Here is a 26,488-nt window from a genome sequence, read left to right on the forward strand (position 1 = left end):
TGATCCTCTGCGGAGGGGAGGGCACCCCCGCTTATTGAGCATGTCAGTGCTGGTAAATTAATAAAAAAGTATAGTTTAAAATATATATATATATATATATATATATATATATATAATAAAAATAAAAATAAGCAAATAAAATAAAAAATAAGCAAATAAAATAAAAATGAATAAATTAGTATCATTTGTGATTTCGTATAAATGTTGGAAGTTGGGAGCTAGGGTAGCATGTTGCTAAAACAAAATGCAAGACCTCACCGCTATTATTATTATAATCATTATTTATTTATAAAAAAGAATTTTGATGAATAAATTTTGAAAAATATTTCGATAAAAATAAACTTTAGGGTAGATAGGTACTTCATTTATGTCGCACTTGAGCTGCACAATGGGCAATTGGCGACTGTCAGGAAAACATTCCTGAGGATGATCTCAAGACATGCCATCACAATTTTGTGAGGCAACTTCTTCAATTTAGACATAGATCTATGATGAAGAAGTGGCCTCACAAAACTAATGGCAATTAAATTTTTCCAGATTCCTCCCTGTACCCATGCTACTGCACAGCGACCGTCCACAGGGCTTTCGATTCCACAGATTTTATGAGCATGTATTTACTCCATGGATCTTAGAGTAGTCGAGGATCGAACGATGGCCATTCTGGTCCGAAGTCCGATTCTTTAATCACTGGGCTACCATATGTGGTTGGCGCACCTCCGATTACTGTCAAGAAAATATGAGAACCAGATTGGTGAAATATATTTTCTCGCGAAAAACTCACCAATCAGGTTTCCTTATTTTCGGCGGTTAGAGTTGCGGTAATTGCATTTGGTGCGAATACACTTTTAAAATTCGCGATCGCAACGCTCGAGTACGCCGTCTAGCGGGAGCCTGTAAATATCGGACATTAATTTATCACGTTTTCATTTAGTTCCATCAAAGTCATTGACTGAATCAGACGCCATTTTTTAGCAGCAAATAAGAAACAAAATTTCCCCAAGGAAAAGGCCGGAGAACTTGAAAAAAATCTCCAGAATATTAGTAAATCTTTCAGGAACAGAACACGCCAAACATTTGAAGAAAAATTCCTCAATTATTTTTAATTTCTATTATCAACAAACTTGCAACTGATGACTTCCGATTTCGGATACTGTTACAGATGTGTGTATTAAGGTAAAATGCATTTCTTCTGTCTTCAATTCATTGCGAATTAAAGTGAAGTCAACATTGCTTTCGTCATTCCAGTGAATAAATATGAATTCAGAACATACAGAATTGTAATAGTTATAGCATATTCTTCTTCGTTATAGAATAGTATATATTTCTGTATCCATATAATTCGGAAAACAACAATAAAAAATTATCCAAGTTACTTGAAATAGTGCCATTTGTGCTGATTCTTAATTAATTTAAATCGTTTTGTTGGTAAGTTTTTTTTAATTTTGAAAGAATAAGTTCAACTAGAATTCAGCTATTCTGTTTTTAGCTACATATTCAAATTCATATCAATTATAAAATTTTGCTGTGTAGTATGTTATCTAAAAGTAATGAAGGTATAAACTATGTATCTATTATTTGAGAATAAAGTTTTCAAACAAGGAACTTATCATTTTGGAATTCTCCGGGAATCATAAATCAGGTAAGTGCAATGATTTTTACAATAAAAAATTTGCTTGTAAATATTTTTTTTTTCATTTGATGATGGTTCTCTACAGAATGGTTTTTTACGTCTGATTAAGAACTATAAGAATAATAAAAAAAAGAAACAATATGAAAGTTTTTATTTCAATGTTAATAATTCTTAAAATCGTTTTTTTTTATCCTAAGAATTCTTTATTTTCCGTTTTTTAGTTTATAATTTTTTGATAAAAATTGTTCTCAAAATACTTTTGAAAAATTAAATGGTATAACATTATGTGTTTATGTATACTTCTTGTATATTCCAATGTTTGAAATAATATGATTCAGAAAAGTATGGAATAAAAATTCGGTACTTACGACGTATTAACGCCACCGCCGCTACAGATTTGGCGGTTTTTAAGTGCCGCCAATCTACACTTAAAATTTTTGCGACAGTTCATAAAATAAAACACTTTATTTAAAATCAAAATAGTTAATTGGATTTCGATGGAAAATGAGCCGATATAGAGTTTAGCATAGATTCAAAACAATCATATCGCCATATGAACTCTGATGAATAAGATTCCAAATGAAATAACATTTCCAAAACGTACGTTTGCCAAGATAAAGTTTTATGTTGTGGGAATTGGTACATTTTCGTTTTTTCGGTAAAATATTTCCCTCCTGAAAAAATAAAATTGCATCTTGTTTTGTTTTTGGCAAATCCCAAAGACGAATATTCGTAGCACTAAAAATGGCGACAAAAAAGAATTGTTTTTTGTTTTTTTGTTTTTGTTTCGTCAGCATTCTTTATTTTACGTTTCTTAGTTTCTAAATAATGATTTTTATTGAAACTTGAAATTTTTTGATAAAAATTGTTGTCAAAAAACGTTGTTTACAAAATTAAATTTCATAAAATTATGAGGCTTATGTATACTTTTTGTTCATTTTAATTTTTGAACTAATATGATTCTTAAAACTATAGAATGTAAAGTTTAAATGGGCCTTTCATGTTATATCATTAAATTTAGTAATACTATTTCTCGGGCATTAGGTTTTAACTCTTATAAGAATATACATATTTTTTTCTGTTAATGTACAAATATTTTTCCGATGTGTTTTGGATATTCCTTCTCTAATAAAAAGAGATACCATTTTGTTTTCGGTTGTACAAGAAAGAAGATCAAGCATTTTTCTTTTTTAAATTTAATAAGCCACATTAAAGAAGGAACGTTGCAATGCTACACGCTACATTAACGACGTCTCCAGAGTAACTGAATGACGGTTCATATGGAAATCCCAGGTAAGCGTCTCATACAACAACGCCCCCTATAGTTCGTTGCGATCGCGAATTGACTATTTGAATTAGTTACTTCTCACCACAGTTTCCATTTTAGAAGGTGTTTGAGTTAAACAAAAATAGGCAGCCAATAACGTCAGCTGTCAATAATTGAATAAAAACAAAGCATGATTAATTATGGAATTAGTTTTTTTCTTCCCAATCTGGATAAGCATATGATCGTTTTTATTAAGATGATAAACTAAAACATGTTTTCTATTGAATTTTTCAGCAAGTTATTGAATGTGTGATTTATCTGCAAGCATTTTTCTCATGAATCGCAGCTTTTATTGTGTTGAGGTTTGGTGAAAATGTCTCAATTTCCTTTAATTGTTGATACATATTAAATATTTTCTCCGTTGTTTTAATTGGTTTTTTCTTTCTTCATCATTCTACATTTATCTATAAAGGCGAAATGATCTGATTAGTTAAACTATGAAAAAAATATTTGAAATAGTTTTTTCTGAAAATTTCAGAACAATTTCGAAATTCGTGATCTGCTATAAATAGAATGTATTCTTTTAAAGTATAGAATTTATTTGACTGTCTTTTGTGAATAGATAATATTTTACTTATTCCAAATTTAAAAATAATTAGTAGTCAAAGGATTGTGCTTATGCAATCGTAAAACTCCTTTTATTTTAAAAATCTGTTTACACTACATTTCAAATTATATTTAGCTTGAATAGTCTCTTAGTAAAAACGAAATATGGCATTGAAACTTGACCTGAAACTGCTTTATATATGAATGAGTTGTGAGAAAAAGAATTTCTTTAGTGTAATGTAAACATTTCAGCCCAGTTCTGGATTGTTTGTATTATTTTAATTAGAAAATTTGAATCTTTTATGTGTTAAATATTTGGTTTAAGCCACATATTTGATGAATAATAATAATACAGATTGATTTTCAAATTGTATATCTTTAAGTTATTGCATTTAAGGATATTTTTTTTAGGAGGAAATTATAAATTTTTATTAAAAAAAAAAAAATTACACATAAAAAACTGCAACTTAAATATGAATATTTGAAATAGATTTTATTTTTTAACGTTTATGTTATTTCCAATATTTTTCTTTTTTAATTTAATAAGTTTTTGCCTTTTTCAGTGATTACATTATTAGATTCTTTTTTCTGGGTATAAAATTGCTTGGACATCCACACACCTCTGCACGCCACACATGTTAAATGAAAGCAAATAGAGAAGATATTTATTAACATGAGCTGTTATTATTTAAAAAATTAATAACCATTCAATAATTTTTTGATACATTCTTTTCCTGAATTTTGCGTAGTTTCAAGCTTTTAGTGTAAATGTATATATAAAAGTATTCTTATTTGTATTTCAAGACTGAATTTTTTTATTACAATCATAGACTTTATATAATGTGCATAGATGTTGATTTTAATAATAAATATTTAAAAGTTTGCTACTGCTTCTCGTTATTTTAGGTATTTCTGAAAGTTTTAAAAATAAATAATGAAACTTTTAAGATTCTATATCTGTTTAGGGAATCTTAAAAAAAAAAAAAACTTGCTGAACTTTTATGTATGTAAATGCTGGTACTTTTAGTAATAGATACTATGGTTAAATATAAATAGATATCAGGGTTTACAAGTTTTTGACTCATTTTTACCATAATGTCAGAATTTCTGAACTTTGAAGACATGGTATTTTTATTTTATTTCAACTGAATAAAATTCTGATAAAACAATTTATCTTAAAACATTAAATTGTAAAAGTAAAAGATACTTGACAAAAAATTACTTAAGATTACTGAGAAAAATATGATAATATATTTTTACTGCTAGTAATAAAAAGTGCACTAAACTAGTAACGTAGTAGACATTCTTTGACACTATGACCTTGATTACTATAAATGCCATTTTGGATGAAATTTTGGTTCCTCATTAATGTGAGTTAAGTGTAAGTTTTGAAATTAGATGAAAAAACAGTGGCTCAAGTTCTTTAGTTACAAATCTTTAAATAAAAATTTTACGATTATATGCAAGTGTCTTGGTATATTATAAAAAATATAGATACTAAATCATCATAGAAATTTGTTGATTGAAGAAGTTGATGTATTTTCTATTAATTGAAGAAGAAGTTGATTGATGTATTTAGAATTGTTGGTATTCCAAAGTGATACAGGCCAGCAATTATATATTAAACATCATAAACTGCTTGAAAGAATAATCAAATTATGATGAACAAAAAAATATTCTATTTCAGAAATATATGGAGCTCCAAAGTAAAGAGAAATGTTTAATTTTTTTATGTACAGCATATGAATTATTAAAATAATAAATTTAGAAAATGGCTCGAAGGGTGCAGCTGCAAGGTTGGGCCCTACAAGACCTCTTCGTCTACGAAGAAATAAAAAATTCAAGTTTCATATATACGTTAACATAGTTTTTGTCAAGGATAGTTAAGGGATCCATGTATTGGCTACTAATTGATTTATTTTACTGCCAAGGCTCTTTTTCTTAGCCTTACACGTTCAAATGTGTTGGCGGAAAAGAAAGTGTGACCAGAATAAATTTTTTTTATGAATTTTAAACATTAGCAGCCATGTAACATTTTCCAAATTCAAGTAGTGTTAATTTTTATCTAATTAGTTTCAATTTTTTATAATTAAGTAATATTCTTGAAATACATTATAAGAATACTTTAAGAACATAAATTTCTTTAAATTTATATGCAGCTATGTGATAGTTGTTCTTTAATTCTGTCTATTTGATTTCAGATATTTATATTGATGATCTTGTATTATATTGGAGGAAATTCGCCACCTAAAAGTATCTTCAAATGTTCTAGAATTAAGTCAAGATTGGTACGTTTAATTATAAATAAGGTATGTGTGGACCTAAATTTTTATTAATTTTAAATTTTTTCTTAAAATCACTGCATTATATATGCTATTAATAAGTGCTTATATGCATTTTATGCATATATACATTCTATTGATTGTAATATCTTGATTAGTGGTCAGAACAAGCATGCTACACGTAGCGAAACTACTGTAGTCGCCACTCTTTTCTTAGTTTGTAGTGTAGTAATTCATGACAACTACTTTTAACATTATTTTAGTAAAGAAACATTATTACATTGGTTTAGTAAAGAAACAATATTACATTGGTTTAGTAAAGAAACAACGGCACTAGCTTTTCGAAAAAGATTAGCAGACTTAATTATTATTACAAAAAAAGATTAGATATTACCTAATAGCGCAAATGCTATTTGCGTAGATCATTTGTGCATTTAGTATAGCTGAAGTCACCCTTTTGAGTCATTAAGAATGAGTTCTGAAACATGAAGATCTGATCATTAGATCAAAAGTTATTCAAGGTGGTCTTGTTTTTTCTTTTTCCCCCCCCCCCTCACTGTATAGTCATTATACATTAAAAGAACACTTGATGTTATTTATTTCTCTTCGCAATGCTTCTATTTCTTAGAAGAAATAAAAGAGCAGTAAACACTTGACAAAATGGCAGAAATTTTATAGATATCTAGTGTTTCCTAAATCAAATATTTGATGTCGAGAAATTTAATTTGGAAACACTGGATATGAAATTGCATGAAATTTTAAAAAAGCTTAAAAGAAGTTCGTAAAGAATTGTTTTTATAACAAACTGTCTCACGTAAAGACGAATAAATATTTTTTAATTATTCCTCATAAATAAATTTTTTTAATCAAAATCATTTTGAATACGGGTGTAAATTAAGTTCTACTACAAAGTCTACAAAGTCATTTCAAAAATAGATTGTAATCACTATTTTTTTTTTAAATAGTTGTTAATTACATTTGTACTAAAGTATTTAATTACAAAAATATATAGTTTTTATGTTTTCATCCACTGATCTTAATATATCTGGCAAAAACAATTAATATCTCTATTTATTTGCTAGTTAAGTTATTAGCCAAAAAAAAAAAAAACTTCTACATTATTATTGAGAGCAACCAAATGCAGATTGTAAATAAATAAACATTTCTTTTTAGATGAAGCAAAAAAATATATCATAAAACAGAAAAGAATTTTTTTTCAAAAAATTAACAATAGGAAAAATGTTTTTAAAAAAACTTAGCTTCCTAATTTTAGACATTAGATAGTAAAGGCTGTTCGTAAATGATGTCTCATTTTTTCCTCTACCTTTCCTCTTAAAGTGGAAACACATATATATCCATATATTTTATAATTTTTTGCACAGTTGTTAACTTATTTAAACTAAATTAAAAAAAAAATCTAATTAGATTTCAGGGGAAAATATATATCTCCAAATAGATATAGTTATGCTTCCTTCCGTTGCTTTCCAAATTGCTTTAAAACTAATTCAAATCACTGTTCCTAGTTTCATAAACTTTATGCTTTTAAAATCATATGATCAGTTTTGATGAATAAAACTTTCCAGTGAATTGTTGACAAAAGAAAAAACAATTATGTACTCTTACAAATTGTATGCCTGTTGTTCTCTGTATACTTCTTATGTTTAATGTATTAACAAATATATAACTATATATGTAATTCCTCAAGGCTCAGCTTCTTGCTTATTCTTTAAATGTATTTTTTTTTATGCTAAATGATATTTCCACTGTGTATAAAGGTTTTGTAATTTTAATTTTACATTTTGGACAGAAATATACTTTACTTAGCTATGCTAACGTATGCTGTAATTTAAGCAATTAATTTATCTGCAGGTGTATTTTTTTGGGAACACTATTTTACGTTAACATTTACATATTGAACATTTATATTTATTTAAAGTATTATAAAATCTTCTTAACAATTAAACTCAAAATTCTAAAAAAATTGGGGAAACATCTTCTATTTTCATCTGGTTTTATTCCAACTGAAAGTGATATGAATAAGAAATTTACTTATTAAAAAGTTCTTATTTAAAAAAAAGCAATGTTTAATTTTAACTCTGGTTCAAACCAGCGAATCCTGGTTATTCACATATTTTTCTTGTAATAATATCAAAAGATGTATGTAAAAATTTATTATGTTCATTATTTTTCACTTTCCTTAGAGAGTTTCTCCTGTGCTCAACCGATACAAGCTCAATTTTCCTTTAACTTGCCCTTTCCACAATGATCGTGATATTTTGTGGTGGCCTGATATACAGTTTCACTTTCAAGATGGCCAGTGGATTTGCCCTTATTGTGGACAGATATTTCCATCAGAGATAACACTTACGGAACACTGGGATTCTGAACATATGGATAATGAGGTATATTATTTAAATAATCCTGTGCAAAATAAGTACTAATTATATTAGATTTAAAATTAGGCACTGAATAATAAGTTAATTATGTATTTGAATTTTTATATTGAAAATATTTTGCACTAGATTTAACCTTCTGAATTTTAATCACTGCTCTTTTCTGACCTTTAACCGTGGGCTTTTTTGATATCAAAATAGTTTTTTCATTTGTATGCAGTGAGAAAGTATTAGATTGTAGGGAAATCTCAATACAATTTTGCCCTCAGTTTAAACCCTTAGAGGGTCAACATATGTTATGTATGTTTTATTTATCGTTTTATTAAAAATATGTATGCAGTGAGAAAGTATTAGATTGCAGGGAAATCTCAATACAATTTTGCCCTCAGTTTAAACCCTTAGAGGGTCAACATATGTTATGTATGTTTTATTTATCGTTTTATTAAAAATATGTATGTTTTATTTATAAATGAAACAATTATATATCTCTTACAGTGTAAAATAAATGTCATTGCCATTTATTTCTAATGTTTTGTAATTAAAAATTGTGTAAATATAAAGATCTGAATTTGAAAACTGTCTGCAATTACAAGTTTCTGCTTTTAATTTAAGCTATATTTTTCTGCAGTATGTTTGATTAAATATTTTGATTTTTTCCATACTTTTACTAAATTTAGTAATTTTGGAAGAAAACAAAAAGTTTTGTTTTTCATGAAGAAAAAAATGCTATATAGTCACAAAAAATTTGTGGCAAAATTTATCAATCTTTTAAAATGCTGAGCAATTATGATCATTGTTTTTCCAGTATTTTTGTGTTAGACTGAGTCACATGCCTGGTTTTATTATATAAAATAAGCTACTTTTGTGAAGTTCCTAAACTTTTTCCAAGTTGAGAAATCCTTACTAGGTTTGGAATTGCCCATTAACACACTAGTCATACATTTACTTCTGGTTTAATATGTTTTTCATTTTGAAATAGGTCTTAAGAATAGTAGCATAACCAATGCAATTCTTCCTTATTATCCACTCTACTTTAATCCACTCTGCATATGCTGAACTTCACTATAGAATTGTCCAATTTAAGATATAGCTTTTAAAATTTATTTCTGAAGTATTATATTTAAGTTATAAAATGTAAATGAAGGTTTGAAAGAGTTTTAAATTTAATAATAATTTTAATTACTTTTCTATTTTTTGCACTTAAATGTAGTAATTTTCGAAAACATTGGGATTCTGTTTTTTATTGAATTTGTCATTTATACTTTCTGTTTTTATTTGTCTGTTGATGCTTTTACTTTTTTAAAATTTTTCTAATGAATGCTTTATGCATCCTTCCTTCCTTTCCTTTTTTGTTTTGTTTCTGAAGCAAAAAAAAATAAATAAATAAGAAATAATAATAAAATTAATAAATAAATACTTGAAAAGACTTAGAAAATTACAAAAACTACTTTTATATAAGGTAAAATCATAAGCATATAAATTATGCTTTTAAAAACATTTCGTAGATAGTTACATGTTTTAAAAATATTTGCAAATAAAGTTTATATCTCTTTTTCCTTATTCATTTTTCCAATTATATAGTTTTTCTTTCATTTTTTATGCCCATCATAAAAAATGTGAACATTATTGGTTCTTATTAACTTGTCAAACATAATTATTTTTATTTTAATATTTCTTTAATTTCTTTTGTCAAAGTTTATTATTACTGAAAGTATATCAGTTTTACAAAATATGTTAAGGATGCTAGACACTATGAATGAAAAAAAAAAAAACTCTGAGAAGTCTAAAAACAGTAGTTGGTCCCGGAGGACTTCATCTTTGGTAATACCCAAGCAAACTAAAATATTGATAAGGAAAACCATGTCACCAGATCACCCTTGGCACTCTTTGAAGGTCTTTTGACCCTGCTGAAAAGTGAGGGTTCTGTTATGACTCATGACCACTCATGAAGTGCTAGTAACCAGTTTGGTAATTTCTGCCCGGAATTACTTACCTAGAAGTCTTGTAAAATAGCATGAGTGGTTGGGAAGAGTTCTTATACGATTGTGTAGTTCTATTTTCACAAGGGATGAAATTTTACTAAATGTTAGATTCCCACAATGACGTTCACCTTCCTCAGTAGCAGACCTGGCCAAGAAGTCGGCCCTTTCATTGCCATCAACTCCTGATCCATGGTAAAGAGAAAAAAGCAACTTTAATTGAGCCGAAGGTCTGAGCAGACATCAGATATTTATTCTAGATAATTAAAGTTGTGAAATTTATTCTAGGTTTGATATTGTCTCACGATAAAATTATTTCTAGGTTAATAATTGTCATGCTATAAAATGTTTTTTTTTTTATGTTTGTTATCTTCCTATTATATCTAAGATCAATTAACCTTACTTCATATGATCATACACGGTAAGCTAAAAATATTGTATGAAATTAAGAATATTGAACATATGAATATAATAGTATTATATATACATTTATTGTATGTTCATTGTTAAGGTTGGCATGATTTGCAGTTTTTTATTTCATGATTAAATTTGCAATTTAAATCACTTGTTTTTTTTTTTTTTTAAATCATTGATTTAAATCTATAATTTTTTTGTTGTTGAATAAATCATTAAATTGAAAATAATTTTATGTATGTATTCTTTAGAATATGATTCTTTTTAAAGTGATTTCATTGATAATTAAGGTTTTACCCAAAGGAATAATGAAAGGGTAAATTATTGTATTTCTAAATTGACTAATAAATAAGTAAAATTAAGAGTCTTTAAAAGTTTAATATTACTCTTAAAATAATAGTAACAAGAGTAACATTAACTGTTTAATTATATATTTTTGTTAGCTGTATGTAAAATGATTTGCTGCTAATAAGCATATTTCAATTATATTTATTTAGTTTTATTGTTATTTAAATATGTACTTTAAATGTATTTACGCATATTAAACACTTTGTTAGTGTTTATGAATATAGAAAAAAAGACTTGTTCTGCCCAAAGAAACATGCAATTTATATATTTTTTAAATGTATTCTAATCTAAACTAATTTACTTTTCATTTGATATCTAACTGATAAACTGCCTCCTTGTTTTTAAAATTTTAAGATGTTTAGCTTAAACAAAAATAATCTTAATTTTATTGATTCAGTGATTAATTTGTAATGATTAACTAATAATTTTTCAAACATTTCATTTAGAAATATCTACTATTTTAGCTATATTATTTTTTAAAATAATATTGCTGCTAATATATTTTATCAAATAATTTGGCTGTTGAATATTAAAAATCATGAATTTTGCTGAAGCTTAATCAGGGGTCTGTTTAGAAAAAATTTGGGTCCGTTAACGGACACTTCACAAAATATCTTTTCATAAAAACGAACCCTTCGCAAAATAATTTATCTTTTAATCAGGCCCTTCCGCAAATTTGTTTATCTTCACTATTTTTTTGTTAATTGAATAAACCCTTCCGGGGAAAAAAGAAAGAAAGTCTGTTCGAAATGAACTAATTTTTACAAGTTTCCTGTATTTAAATTCCAAATGTAGTATTCTAAGAAAATATTTCTACTTTTTCAAACAACAAATGCACATTCTTTTTGATATTAAATGATAATTTTATTATTATTTTTTGTAAATAAATAATTGATCAATTTATATTTATTCGTAAAATTAATTAATAGAATATTATGTCAATAAAAATGAATTTCTGACAATTTTTTAAATAAAATATTATGAATTTAAGAAATTTTTAAGTTTACTTAATGCATAACATGTTAAAAGTGTTGCATAACTAAGTTGTGTTATTTAAAATATGTCAATTGAAATTATTAAAAATGTGAGTGATTTTGTTTCCATTATTCGTCCGAAATGAATATTCTGTGTTGAGCAGTATAGGCTAAATACCAAATATTTGTATGTTGCATCTCTAATTTAGTAACAGCAATTGTTGAGCAGAATCTTGTATCTATTTACAATGTAAAAACTTCTTGAAAAGGTTTTTAGCAATTTTTGCAATAACAGAGACCCTATTTGCACGAATTCATGAAAGCAGGACCCTGGTTGAAAGAATGTGACTCAAAACTTATTTTATATTCACAAATTATGTGTAGTTTTTTCACAATTTTGCAAAAACAGGACATTTCACAAAATGTCTGGACAGACCCCTGTTAATATCTACAACAGCCAAAGCTCAGGCTATTGTTGACCGAAACTTTGTTACTCAGCGCTTTGTTCCAATGCTAATATTAACTCATTATTTTAATTATTTTATATTTTAATATTAATGTTTTGTGTTTATTCTCTATAATTAAAAATTTCTATTTAAAATTTCTTCATTGCAGATTGAAGATGCTGTGTGCTTAGCAAATTTTTGTGACATATTTCGATGTGAAGTTATTTTAGCAGCATTGGAAGTAGAAAAGAATACATACGCATGGGAAAAAATTAGCAAATTTCAATATCCTCTTAATAGAGCTCCTTGTGATGAAAAGAAAATGAGGTCACTTCAAAAAAAGTGCAAAGTAAGGTCAAAATTATTATTTATGTCTACCATTTATTATTATGTCCAAAATTATATCAAATATTATTTATTATTATACCAAAATTATTATTTATGTCTATATAATTATTATTATGTAAGTATTTTTAAATAAGCGGTCAAATCCTGCTATAATAAACCTGTGATATAGTAATCATATGGTTTTAGCGAACTTTTTCTTATGGTATCTTTTGAACTACTATTTAAATTATAACCTATTTGTGTATTTTAGGTTCAATCTGGTCTGTTATTATCATATTTGCCACATTTTCATTCTTCTTACAAATATATAATGATGATTTGTGATAAGTGAAACATAATTTAATAGAATTTGTAAAATGAAATTCTATAATAAGTGTAAACTGATCTTTAAGATGTGTCATTCACAAATAATGTAACATGGTATCACTTTGCTGTGCCTAATTTTATCTTAAGTTAGACTATGCTTTCATGCTTACAATAATTTTAAAGGTGTATCTCACTGCCATTAATAAATTGAAATTATGAAATTGAAAAAATACTATATCGCTTGAAAAGCGCCTGTCTTGAACATTAAAATTTATATCATTGTCGAAAAACTGACTTACTCCCCAAAGTGTTGTTGAAACTGATTTTCCTCTATTTAAAAATAACACTTTAAGCTTTAAAAACTAATAAAAAATAACACTTTAAGTATTAAAAACTAATAAATTTTTTTTTTAAAGAATAGACCACAGTAGAGATTAATATTAGAAATAAAATTGCCAGACCATCAAAGGGATTACGTATTTCCCAGCTTTTCAATTACTTTTTATGTAAAATTAATTTTTCATATTTAATTAATTACTATCCCTCTTTAAATAAATTAATTCATTAGTTTTTATTCTATTTTTAAATAGCAAATTCAATTATTTATGTTCTTTTCCTTTCTCTATCAATATTAACTACTAGCATTTTTTATTCAGTTAAATCATGCAATAAGCTATTATTTAAGGTTATTTTACTATATATCATGATATATTTTTAATCTCTTTTTTTTTTACCACAAAAGTGTTTTGACAGTCTTCTTACAGTCTTCTACATTCTAACAATCTTTTTGATGATTAATTTGCTAGCCAATTTATTTAAATTTAATGTTAATAATGCCAAGTTAGCTTTATTTTTGACAGTATTATTTTTAGAAAAATTGCCAATAATGAATCTCTTCCAGTGCTCTTAAGCATTGGTGTGGAATTATACTTTAGTTGTAAAAAATTGCAGCTTGAGGAGTGGGAGGTTTTGGCAGTAATTTTAAATTCATCATTATCTTAAAATGTTTTAAATTATCTCTCATACTAATACATATGTTTTTAACTATATGGGGGAGAAGGAAGGAAGTGGCACTTCGTCCTATTGAATTGAAAATAGATTCTGTTCTGCATTCATTAGAATCTCTCAAATAGAACTTTAAGTCAAGGTTATCAAATAAAAACATAAACAATTATATTTATGATTTTTATTTATTGAATGAATGTTAGTTTATGATAATTTTTATTTTTGATTGATAGAAATAGACTATGCATATTTTTGCATGACAAAATCATTAATCGAAAAGTTTTTGCAAACTTTGCAATCTAGGTTTTTCTAAATGTTTTTAAAAAAACAAAAATAAGGCTGAGGTAAAATTCATTTTGACTTGTAAAAAATTAATAAGACCTTTCATTTAATTTATTTAAAGAAAATGAATTAAAACCTACATCGCAATTAAAACCTGAACTAGAACCTACAACCTAAAATCTGCTTTTACAGTCTCACGGCCATCCGGACTCCGTACTATCTGGACCAATAATAATAATAAAAACAATTTGTTTTTGGCGATTAACTGTTTCTGTTCCTCTTTGTAGGAAGTGATGGAGGAAAAGTCAATAAATTATTAAGCGGTCATCTGCTACCCTATCAACTTGCTGATTGTAAAAACTGTATAGTTTTACTCTTTCTTGTCGTAAATTATTCAAATTTATGTAGTTTATATGTAAGCAATAAGTATTTTTGAAGCATTAATTTTGTTCATTAATATTTTATCTCGATATGTAACACGCATTTTTAATTATATGAGAAAGGTGTTTGGAGTGGAACTTCATCCTGTCTGGCTTTTTTGTTTTCCAACCTATCCTTCTGATACATTAGAAAGTGTTGGAATTAGCCTACTGTACTTGATTTTTCTCTTCATTATATTTTCCTTGTGGTAATACATAATGTAACAATAATTTGTTTAGTTTAATCCAGTATTTAGTATTTCTTTTGACCAAATGTTAATGATTAATTTAAAATGTCAGGCACATGTTCCTAAATAAAAAATTGTATTAATTTTTTTATTAAATTTATTTACAATAAAAATCTAGATTAATAATATGATAATAAATTAACTTAATATTTTGTCCATTTTAGGTTATAATGAGACACTGCTTGCTAGGACTTTTGTCTTCACTATCAACTAAAGATTTTCAAGATATTGAAGGTAAGTATCGGACACTAATTTCATAGTTAAGTCTTTTCTTTGTTAAAAGTTATCCTCTATTAGAGGTGCTAATTTTACAAAAAAAAAAAAAAAAAATTATATATATATATATATATATAAACAAACATTAGCTTAATTGGTAATAGCTGGATTTGTAAAACTCAAGATTTTTTTCTTAAAAAAATATACACTTCATTTTTTTCTTATTTAAATGATTTTTTATTTTTACATTTACCAATCTCTCTCTCTTATTAAATATATTAACAATCTTAATATTATTGAACAACAATGCTAAAACTAAAATTCTTAATATTTGTAAATAAAATTGTTAATTCAAGCAGTTAATACAGTCTTGAATTAAACAAAAAATGGAAAATAACAAGAATAAAAAAAAAAAAAAAATAAAAAAAAATAATATTTTCCCCTTAAATTTGTTCCTTAAAATTTTTCATTTGTTTTGATGATAAAATCTTGCTTCTAAAATTTAGTTTTGGTAGCTGTTATTACTAAAAGTTTTTATCCTTTTAAATTGAATAGATTTTTTTCCCTCCCCATTTGTTCAGCAAATGGTTGATCGCAGGTATTTCCCCCCTTAAGTCATTAAAATGTTTAGTTCATTTACATTAATAATGCAGTTTTATACAGTTTAGTTTTTGGGAACTTCTCAATCACTTATTATGTTGCCTTCCAAAATGATTATTAAAATTAAATAATTTCTCTAAATTAAATTTTTATGATGCTTTAAAGTATTGAACTAATTTATTATTATTTTTTTTTTCATTTTATAACTTCCTTTTCAATTAGATTATACACCTTTGAATCCTGCCTTTAAAAAATTTTAATTTATTTTAATGATTCAATTCAATTTGTGCATTAACAACTCTGGAACTTCTGTGTTGTCGATTTCTTCTTAAATTCTTATGTCAGATCATGATAGATTAATCAGAGCTTATATGGAACACTGAAAATAATAAAGCTAAAGCTGAAGACGTTGAAAAAACTGCCAATTTTTGTCGATGTATTTTGTGCTTATTTTGTAAGAAATATGTAACACTATTTTGACAAATTACTAACATATTTAAATTTGAAGAAATAAATATTTAATTAGATTACCTTTTACAAAAAGTGTATTTTTATATACCTCAAAACTTTTGCATTGTGGTAATTCAATAATAATTTGAGAAAATTATTCTCATTGAGTGTTATTTAGAAAAGATTGGTGTATATTTTATTAATTCAGTATATTCAGTATATAACAGTTATTGTGACAGAGTTCTCCCTAGGAAATAAAAGGGCTGAGCCTTTCCTCCCAGAAAAAGGCACTTCTTAGTTTTAAAATGGCTCTCTCATAATGTAAAAATTCATCAAAATGTGCAATATGAAATAAACTGAATTTGATCCTCAACAATTTTTAAATTACCTTCTTATGCTATTTTATGTGTGTATTTCAAAAAAGTAATTCTAACTCATTATCAAAATAAGAGAAAAATTTGTAGTTCATAAAAAATAATTAAAAGCATGCTAAAAGACTGCACACATTTTTTTTTAAAGAAAAGTAAATAAAAAATATATAATGGATAAACAACATGAAGGTTTTTTTCTATATTTTAAACTGAAAATTATGAAAAAATGACCATTTAAAGGTGCGTTTTTTTTTTTAAAAAAAAATAAAGGTATTTATTTAAAAAGTATTTTTAAAATTGTCACAGTTTGGAATCTGTAAAAATGTTGAAAGTTATAAAACTGGGACTCTAATTTTGAGAGTTAATATGCAAGCTGTGTTTGGAGCAAATAAGAGCCAACATTTTTTTTTTATTTAAATTTTTTTTAAAATTTATTTATTTTATTTTTATTTATTTATTTTTGAAGTTTTATTTTTTGACATTCAGTATTCTTTTAAATTCTTCCTTCATTGAATGTTATCTCTGTTGTTTTCCTAACTTTCAAGTTAGTGACTTTTTTGCATTAAAGCTAGTTTTAGCAATGTTATTTAATGTGAAAGCTGTGTATAGCTGGAAAATTTCAGTACACTTTTTGCTCAGAGACTAAATGCTTGGAGGGTTAAAGAAAATTGTTTTTCAACCGATAACACATAACAAGGGTTAATTATATATACAATGATATGTTGCCCAGATTAAAGGGATCTAAAGAAGCTAAAAGATAAAAAGTTGAAATACAGATTCTTAATTTATAGTCTTGATGTAGTCTACACAAGTGCGTTGAAAACAAGTGTAAAAATGGTGTCATTCCAACATTTGTTAAATTTTTTGAATTTTTTATTTTTATTTTTTTATTTCCAATGGCAAGGCAAAAGCTACAAATAGAAAGATCAAGTAGATAACGAATACAAATGTACGTAGGATAACAAAGAAAGAAGACCGAAGTCATTGCCTTAAAAGTTCTCTTGCTTCCCAATATCTTGAGGACTCAGTGTGTCCATGAAGGGCCCCGCATAGAAGCAGGTGGTCTCTGCCCGATTGCTCTCCAGATTTACAAAAGGGACAAAAAGGCGTAGTGGAAAGGCCTATGCGGTATAAGTGAGCAGAAAGACAATCATTGATTTTCCGAAAGGAAGTTGCCATATTTCCTTGTTGTAGCAAATTAGCACCTTTTTTTGCAAGTAAATCTGCCTGCTCATTACCCCAAACACCACAATGGGCTGGCACCCACTGGAGGACTATTCGTTTTCCCCTAAAAAATAAAGATCTTAAGAGGTCTTGACATCGGGAAATCTCAGGTGTCAAGGGGCATTCATGTGAGCTAATTGATTGTATGGCCGCTTGTGAGTGCGAGAAGAGGACTGCATTTTCAAATTTGTGTTGGAGGGCCAGTAGCTGCTGTTAGGCCGTAGTCAAAGCCACTACTTCTCCCTCAAAGGCGGTGCCAATGTACTTTTTGAATGTTTCATATCTATTTTATCATTAATTGACAGACTATTTCTATTCATAGTAATTGGTTGGCTATTGATAACCAATAGTCAGTTATTCATATCTATAAGCTACAGGTAAGACATAAAACCTTCTGAACAGAGAATTTTTGAACAGAGCCATGACTGGAGAATCTACTTAGTTTTCAATAATTTGGCTCTATCATGATCTCAATTTGCATAGATTAGCTGTTCTCCACAGTATTAAGAAATTTTTAATTGATACATTTTAGTGTAGTTTTCTGTATGTGCCCGGAAGCCTGAATTTTTTAATTGGCTTCTGTTGAAAGAAAAAAGTACAGTATTGTAATACACAATTGTAGTACCTTTCAATAATGATTCATTCTCTTTTTTAGATGAAATTGGTCAAGCAATATGTTCTTACTTGACATGTAAAAAGTATTCTGATGGTTCTCTTCAAGTGGTATGTCTACTACTCATATTCAATTCAAGATAGTTTCATTGTCCCAAATTATTGTTTTTATCTAAAGGGTTGATTTTTATTTATTTTTGTATGACCAACATGTCTTTACTCCTTTATAACTCCTTGTATAATTGAGTTTGACACTTTAATTTAATTTTTCAAACTCATTTAGTACTTCATGAATGCCTAGTGCCATTATTTTACAATTTGATGTGGTTTGTGATGGTATGTCTCAGATACCGATTCTCTCGATTTTCCAAGGGAGACTCCTTAATTTTAATACGAGTTTCTAAACTCTTATAAAAGGTACAAATCTCCCTGTTTTTACAAAAAAGTTGAAAAATTACCTAAAAAAATTAAATTTTAGCAAAAATTTTTTAAAGAAAATAAAAGTATTTTATAAAAATATTACAACTTACTCAATATGTTTCTTAATTTGCATTTTAATTGTGTTATTTTAATTTCTAAACTAAAGTATATTTAAGATCAAATTTGCTATTTTATTTACTAATATTTGCAAAAATTTTAACGATTAAAGCAACATTTGTTTTACATTAACCATATGGTTTTAAATAAAGTTCACTCTGAACCTGTAATCATGGTTATAAATTCCTTTTACAGGGATATCCTTCCTAATATTAATTTAAATTATAGTTTTTTTTTAAAAATTTGATTAAGTTAAGATTTTTTTTAAGTTTGCCAAAAGTTTGAAACCTTACTACAGTGTTTTCATTACAGAAAAAAAGTGGGAGAGAATTCTCACCCTTTCTCAAAAACGGGGTGAGATTTCAAAAAGTTAAAAAAACATGAATAGACTATTTCTTTAATTATAATACATTTTAACATCTTCTAATTGAATATTTTTGCTGCATCAACATATGGAAAATGTTCTTTATCTACTTTTTCATCAGCTATTATATTTATTTGGCTGAAAAATATACGTATTTGTTTCATTTTGACCGTTTCTACCGACATTTGTTTCATTTTCATTTGTCTGTTATGGAGTAGAAGATGTCGCCTTAACAAGGTATTTGTCCATCTTACATTCATGCACAAAAAAATTTAAACCTTTTACATGAAGAAACCTTACCTATGGTGAACACGTGGTTGCAGAGAAATGTGTTCTGAAAGGGGTTCCGTGGTTTGGGGGGGGTGTTCTGCTGTTCGCACCGGTTCTGAACAATACTGGTGAATAGGGAAGCTGGATAACAAGGACCAATGTTCAAAATAATGAAAGATCAAGGAAGAAAAGTGAAACGGATTTTATTCAAAATGGCAAAAGACTAAATTTTCTCCAAAATTCGTGCATTTTGAAATTGATTAATAGAGTGCGCGAACTTCTCGCGTTAATAATTTTTTATTCCAAGAAAAGAAAAAAATATGTTAGATTCTCGCGCTGTAGTGAAAACACTGTTACTATTTGTATTTAGAGAGGCTTGAATACTTAAACAAAGCCGAATGTTTTGCTTTTTCTGAAAGTCTAACCAAATATTCGCCTAAAGATAATTACCAAGCTCACTATTCAGCACAAATACTTCTGAAAAAACAATTACTTTTTTTAACGTTTGTTAGCTTACTTTTATCATTTATAATTAAAATTTTGAATAAACTTTGGTTATTATTCCTACTTTTTTTCTATCCAAAAGAAAATTTAGAAAACATTTTGATTTAAGGGATGGTCTAAGTATAAAGCATGTTTGTCAGCAATGATTCTTTAAGAGTAGATACGCTTGCAGCTATTTTAAACTATACCTAAAAAACATCATTTTAATTATAAAATGTACGGTAGTCATATATATGCTGTAATAAACTTTTTTCTCAATAAAATGTAATTCATAATATGTAAAATTTTGTAGCATTTTAAATAATGAAAGAAATAAAACTCTGAAAATAAAATTTTTAATTGTTTAATTTGTTTTTTTTAATTCAAACATTGTCAGTATACATTATTTTATTTTATAATCAGTGTTAAACAACTGACCCAATTCTGAGTTTGTGACTATCAATGTTGAACTCTTAGCCTTGTAATTTTCAACCGAACCACAAAGACAAGGAAGCTCATAGATCAAGCATTGGAACAAACTAGCTTTCTTGAACTAACACGCATTGTCTTTACATGGAGAGGTAAACCGCACAAATCTTACATGGTTAGTCTAACAGCAAAATAATTCTAACCATACATCTACCTCTGAGGATATTTTAGGTCAGCACTGTGGGCAGTGCGAGCCGCAAACAGAATTTGTATCAACCAGCCGCTGCTGGGATTCAAACCTGGCTCAACTCATTACAAGGCGCGACTCTAACAATATACTTTAGATAAGTTTTAATATTTAATTACATGATATAAAATTACTGTATTTAAACATAATAATGTAGTGTTTTTAAAAATCTCTGCTGAGAATATTTAAAAATTTCTGTATAAAATTTCATAAAGTATTTATAGATGATCTACTTTTAATAAAAAACTTGACTCTTTCATTTCTTTCTAAGAGGTTACAAATATAATATTTTTATTTATTTTCTAATGCTTTATATGTTTTAAGCTAATTCTAGTTCTGTCTTATTCCTAATTTTTAGGTTAAACCTGTTCCTGCGCTTATTATTGTAATTGTGTTATCTGTCTTAATTGGTGGCTTTACTTTGTGCTATTATGTCGTATACAGCATGTCTTCTTAGTAAGTGAAATTAATTTAACTTGTTAATTGGAAATAGTAAGACATTTTTAGAAAAATAAAATAGTAATTATTTGCTATTAAACTTTAAATATTTATATTTTACAGCTTGATTAACATGTAGTTTTTGTATGCTATCCATTTTTAAATTTTTATGTGTGCTTCTTTCTTTACTCATATGTGTTTTACTTTTGTTATCTTTTTAATTTGGTGGAGTGGCAATAACCTGTCATAACTAAAATTAATTGAGAATTTAACTAAAATTAATTGAGAATTTAACTAAAACTAATTGAGAATTTAACTAAAATTATTCAGAGTTTTTCAATATTTTATTTACTTTTTTTTGTAATTAAATTTATTCTAAATTTGAAACACTTCCACAAATGAAAATGTTGAAGATCTCTACTGAAATTTTTTTTGATATTAAACTAAAAACACAAACATATTTGATAATGTCAATTTTAATTGCACTCAGGATCATTCATTTAGCCTCAGCTCTTGACAAAGTAATCTTCTCAGCTTAATTGATCAATCTGTTATAGTATAGTTACATTATTTTTTTTTTTTTTTTTTTGAATTGTAACATTATGTTACATAATTGTAACATTATGTTAATTTTATTTACAAATCTTACATTATTCAAAACTTATTACAGAAATTTCAAAGATAGGGGAAAAAGTTATTAGCAATTACTGAATATTTAATCTAAAGTTTCTACTTATATTGTAGCCGACCACTCTGAATAATTTTTGATATAATGATCGGATCTTTAGGTTCTAGTACTCAATCTTAATGGTTCAAAAGGGTTATTTCAGATATGTGGAGTAATTAGTGCTGACCACATTTTGAGTTATAAAATCAGACGCAAAAATGTATTTTCTCTGAACAAACATATCTTATTTCAATAGATTCAGATTTTTGACCCTGAAATTAATGGGGGTAGCTGCAATCGGTGAAATAAGGTTTTAATAGTTTGGCCTGTAGAGTATTTCAAAGTTTGGATCTTTTAAGGTTAAATATACTTCTTTTTATATCTCGCCATATCTCCAGAGCTTTTTCACAAATTGAAGAATTTTTGCACACAATTATAAAATTCTTTTATTTAAAAATAATTCCGTGCAAAAAGATAACTTTTAAGTAAATATTTATTAATTTTTATTTTATTTAACACATTCCCTGTCATCCTCAGGGATGTCTCGTAGGCCGTCCCTAATAGCCCATTGTTCAGCTCCAGTGCGATGTAGGTCAGTTAGATATAAAATGTTTTAATTTTATTATAAAATTTTTTTCTTAAAGATATTTTTTTGCTACAGTTTTACTGTAATTGCATTACTATAATTCAACATATATTCCTGGATTTTATTTAATTATTTTTTTTATTTCTCAAAACATAAATTATAAGTATAATATTTGAGGATAGTTATCAAACCTGGTAAAATTTAAAGCAATTTCATTCACTTTTTTCTTAAATTTCTACTGGTACCTTTTATAAATGTGGCATTCTTTGATAACTATACTACAATTCATTTCTTTGTATTTATATATAAATATTTAGGGAACATTCAAAATGCATGTGATTCTTCCACTAATTTGCAGAATTCCGTGAATCTGAAGACCATTGATTAACAGACTTTCGCAAATCAATAATTTGTATTTTCCTATAAATTTTTCTTTGAGTTCCGCTAATCTAAAAATTAAATTTGTCGGCAGTTTTATTTAAAATTTGTAGGAATATCCTACAGACTTCATATATCCTATACATTTGTGTCTTTCAAATTTATTAAAAATTTGTAGGAATGCAAATTCTACTTCTGCGAATCAATGATTTGTATTCTTACAAATTTTTCTTGGGGTTCCACTAATCTGAAATTTAAATTTTATTAGCTACGAAAAATCTTGCTAGTAAGACATTTCCGCTCTTACCAGCTCTATCATTTTTTCTTTTCTTTCTAAGTTCTCATTCATGTGCCATGACTTTTTTTAATGCAGATTTGTGAGAGAGATATTCAACTTTGGATGAACTTTGAGAACATGAGACTAATATGAAAAATTCCATCATAACCTCAGCTAGAATTATGAACTGCTGAGGCTGATACTAAAGCATAAAATTGATAATCTAAAAAGTAAATCCGGAATGGGAAAAATTTTAACGATCAATTATTAGAAAAAAGTGATGTTTTTTCTCATTTTTAAATAATTTATTTTAATGAGTAACAGCTTTGTCGCAAATTAGGATTTGTAACAGAAGAATTATTTAATCATTATGGTATATTTGCCCCGTTTTTTAATTGGCTTTAAATAGAGCAAATTAAATTTTAATGTGATATTATGCGATGGTAATTTTGAATTATGCATTTCAGTAATCACTTTTCAGCACGCTTGATACCATCATTAATAAGTGTTTTGATCTTCTATTTTTTCTTTTGCGTTACCTAATTCAATTTATTTGCTTGTTTTCTTTTTACTTCAATTTATTTCCTGGTATTTTCGTACAATATTTTTTAAAAATGAGAAATTTGAAATTATTTTTTGACAAGCTTGTTTTGTGTTAAATTCAAGCGTTGTTTCAAACAGTTTTTTTTTTTTTTGCCAGTTATTTCGGTTGAGTTTCACATGATTTTTTAAAATCCCGATATTAAAAATCGATTATTCTGTAAGTCTGTATCATATCAAAGGATGATATCATATTGCAATGGAGCATCATTTATGTGACATTTACATTTATACAATGTTTTAGTGTGGTCCCGATTCATTCTTATTCGTTTAAATATATCGCTTATACAACTCACAGAATAGGTTATACATCAGTTTTCTGATTTTGTTCACGTTTATTTGATTTTTTTCTTGTATATTTTAAGAACGGGCAGAATAACATAGAAAAGAGTGTGTGTAAATATAGCACTATAATAACAATGCGGGGTGGGGGATGGGGTGGAAAACGAGGTAAATCACTGTAGCTACTCATTGTTCCAACTTTGAAAGTTTTATTGCCCAAATATTTTTTATTTACTTGTTAGGAACTAGATTTTGCTTCTTTAAAATCTTTCAATAGCAATGATGTTGTGTTTTGCATTATATGGAACAGTCATATTAATGAAAGAGTCTTTAGTTGACTCAAATTACCTAAAAATTAAATAACTTAAAACAATTTTATCTTATAACAAATAGGTTATAAATTTTTAAAACTGATAAATTATCGTACTTTAGTCATTTTCTACGCTTGTTTATTGTTTTATTTGTTAATTGTTACTTATTATATTTTTAGCCCTGGAAGTTTTATTAACAACGAGTTACTTTATAATGGTGCTGCCCAATCAAGAATCTATGCTCAACAGTATAATGAATATATCCACAGAAAGAACAAAAATAAAATGTTCCGCAGAAGGTAATAGCAAGATACGCACATGTTCTTAACATCCCTTCTCCTGCATTTTTGTTATTTGGAAAAGCATCCCAGATGACTTCATGCTCAAACCATCCTGTGCAGCTACATCATTCTTCCCTCATTGGGAAATAATTAAATACATTTTAATATTTCTTATTATTTTGAGTTCTATACTTTAGATTTTTTTTAAAAATGATTTTATCAAAGTATAGTTTATATCATATTCTTTTTTTCTTTTTTTAAAGCTTCTATTGATAATTAAGCAATGACATTGTAAGGTTTAAATGCATGTTAAACGCTCAAAAAACTTTTAATTCACTAATTTCGTTGACAAATAAATATTTATTAAATACTGTTTTGAAGAGCTTATACGAAACACGTACGCCAATCGTTTATCGGTATTTTTAAATGAGGTTCATTTACAAAACCTTTTTTTATTTCATAATTGAATTATTGAGTTAACATCAAAAATGTTCTGTGCATTAATATGATGAAACCTTAATTTATAAATTTTATATTGCAGCTGAAGTTTTAAAAAAAAATTTGTTTCCAAACATTTCGAATTTTGAGAAGAATTTTGATATGAAATGTTTTGCGCTTAACAAAATTAACTTTAACGACGCTTTAATTTAATTGATTTCACTTTTGTTTTAGAAACAGTCACTGAAATTTTACATATTTCATTTTTGCTAAGCATTTAGCTTAGTTTATAAATTCTATATTGCAGTTAAAATTAAAAATAAAGAGAAAAAAATATGTTTATATTTTCATTTGTGCTTTAGGTTTTAAGTTAAAAGAATATGAATCTCTTTTGGGGAATTTATTTTTCCTTAAGAAAACTTTTCTAAATTTGCTTGTTTTTATTTTAATATTTTACTCTAATTGCTTATTAAAGTAATGTAAATAAAATGTAGTTTGTTCTTTACAATTATGAGTAAATTTTTAGTCATTTTAATATTACAATGAAATTGTATCTAAGTTATATTAATGATATAGTGAAACGAAACATGTTTCTCTATATTTAAATTTTGTTTCAAATAGGGTATTTTTAGTTTGAAATATTTACATTGATTTTATATGAGTTCTACAATTTCATTTTAACTATGTCAAGTCATTTGATTATAAAATATTGTTTTCAACATATACATATTATTGCATTTTATTTTTAAGTTGCTATTTTATTAAATTGTACTTTATATATGTATATTTGAAAATTTGTTCTTGTTTTTAGCATATTAGCTGTGATATTTACAAAATTTACGTAAAATTAGTACTAGTGCATTTATTTTCTAAATTAAAATGAAATATTCTACATAATTTTGTTTTATCGCTGCTTATTTTTGTTTCTGATCAACTATATTTATCTTATTAACTATATATTAATATTATTCTGTTTAATCTGTTATGTGTTATAAAATTCTATTTATTTATTTTGAATTTACTTTTAATATGAAGTAATTGTGATATTTAAGAAATAATTATTTAAATAATATGATTATTAAACAAAATATTTTATTTATTTACTTAATTGTAAATTTTTCGTAAGTCTTAATGATCTTTAACACATCACATCGTAAGGCACTGCGTCTTATTAGTGGGAAAAAGTAAGGCTTTAACATTGATTAGAATAAATGAATAAAAAAAAAATAAGTCTTATAACTTTAATAAAAATTGATCTACATCTTATTGTATACTTACTGACAAATTTGCATAATTATGCTATTTTATTATTTTTGTTGTTGCTCTGATTGGATCACATGCCTATAATAGCTTAATGTACTATTTGTAAATACAATTCTAACCAAATTTTTATTTATCTTTTTTAATAGCATAGCATTTTAGCGTGACTGCATTGTGAAATGTTGTTTTAATAATAGAAATTGTGTTTAAAACTATAAAC

General features: G+C 26.5%; 1 protein-coding gene across 2 annotated transcripts in view; it reads left to right on the forward strand.

Moving 5' to 3' along the window:
• LOC107451896 (uncharacterized) overlaps positions 1 to 25,467 on the forward strand; it is a 32,089-nt gene extending 6,622 nt beyond the window's left edge. The window contains exons 1-8 of one of the 2 annotated variants that reach the window (XM_087152062.1): positions 3,016 to 3,259; positions 5,705 to 5,812; positions 7,987 to 8,187; positions 12,509 to 12,688; positions 15,112 to 15,181; positions 18,464 to 18,531; positions 21,109 to 21,206; positions 24,469 to 25,344. In XM_087152062.1, the coding sequence (XP_087008188.1) occupies positions 3,203 to 3,259; positions 5,705 to 5,812; positions 7,987 to 8,187; positions 12,509 to 12,688; positions 15,112 to 15,181; positions 18,464 to 18,531; positions 21,109 to 21,206; positions 24,469 to 24,592 (906 nt within the window). In that variant the 5' untranslated portion in view covers positions 3,016 to 3,202 and the 3' untranslated portion in view covers positions 24,593 to 25,344. Of the gene's footprint in view, positions 1 to 3,015; positions 3,260 to 5,704; positions 5,813 to 7,986; positions 8,188 to 12,508; positions 12,689 to 15,111; positions 15,182 to 18,463; positions 18,532 to 21,108; positions 21,207 to 24,468 lie in introns of those variants that run through there. The other variant, XM_087152063.1, reaches the window with a different exon arrangement.
• The last annotated feature ends 1,021 nt before the right edge of the window (positions 25,468 to 26,488 follow it).

The sequence above is a fragment of the Parasteatoda tepidariorum genome, chromosome 9, assembly GCF_982258835.1.
Source record: "Parasteatoda tepidariorum strain Cologne lab strain chromosome 9, Ptep-v5.0, whole genome shotgun sequence".
NCBI classification, from domain to species: domain Eukaryota; kingdom Metazoa; phylum Arthropoda; class Arachnida; order Araneae; family Theridiidae; genus Parasteatoda; species Parasteatoda tepidariorum.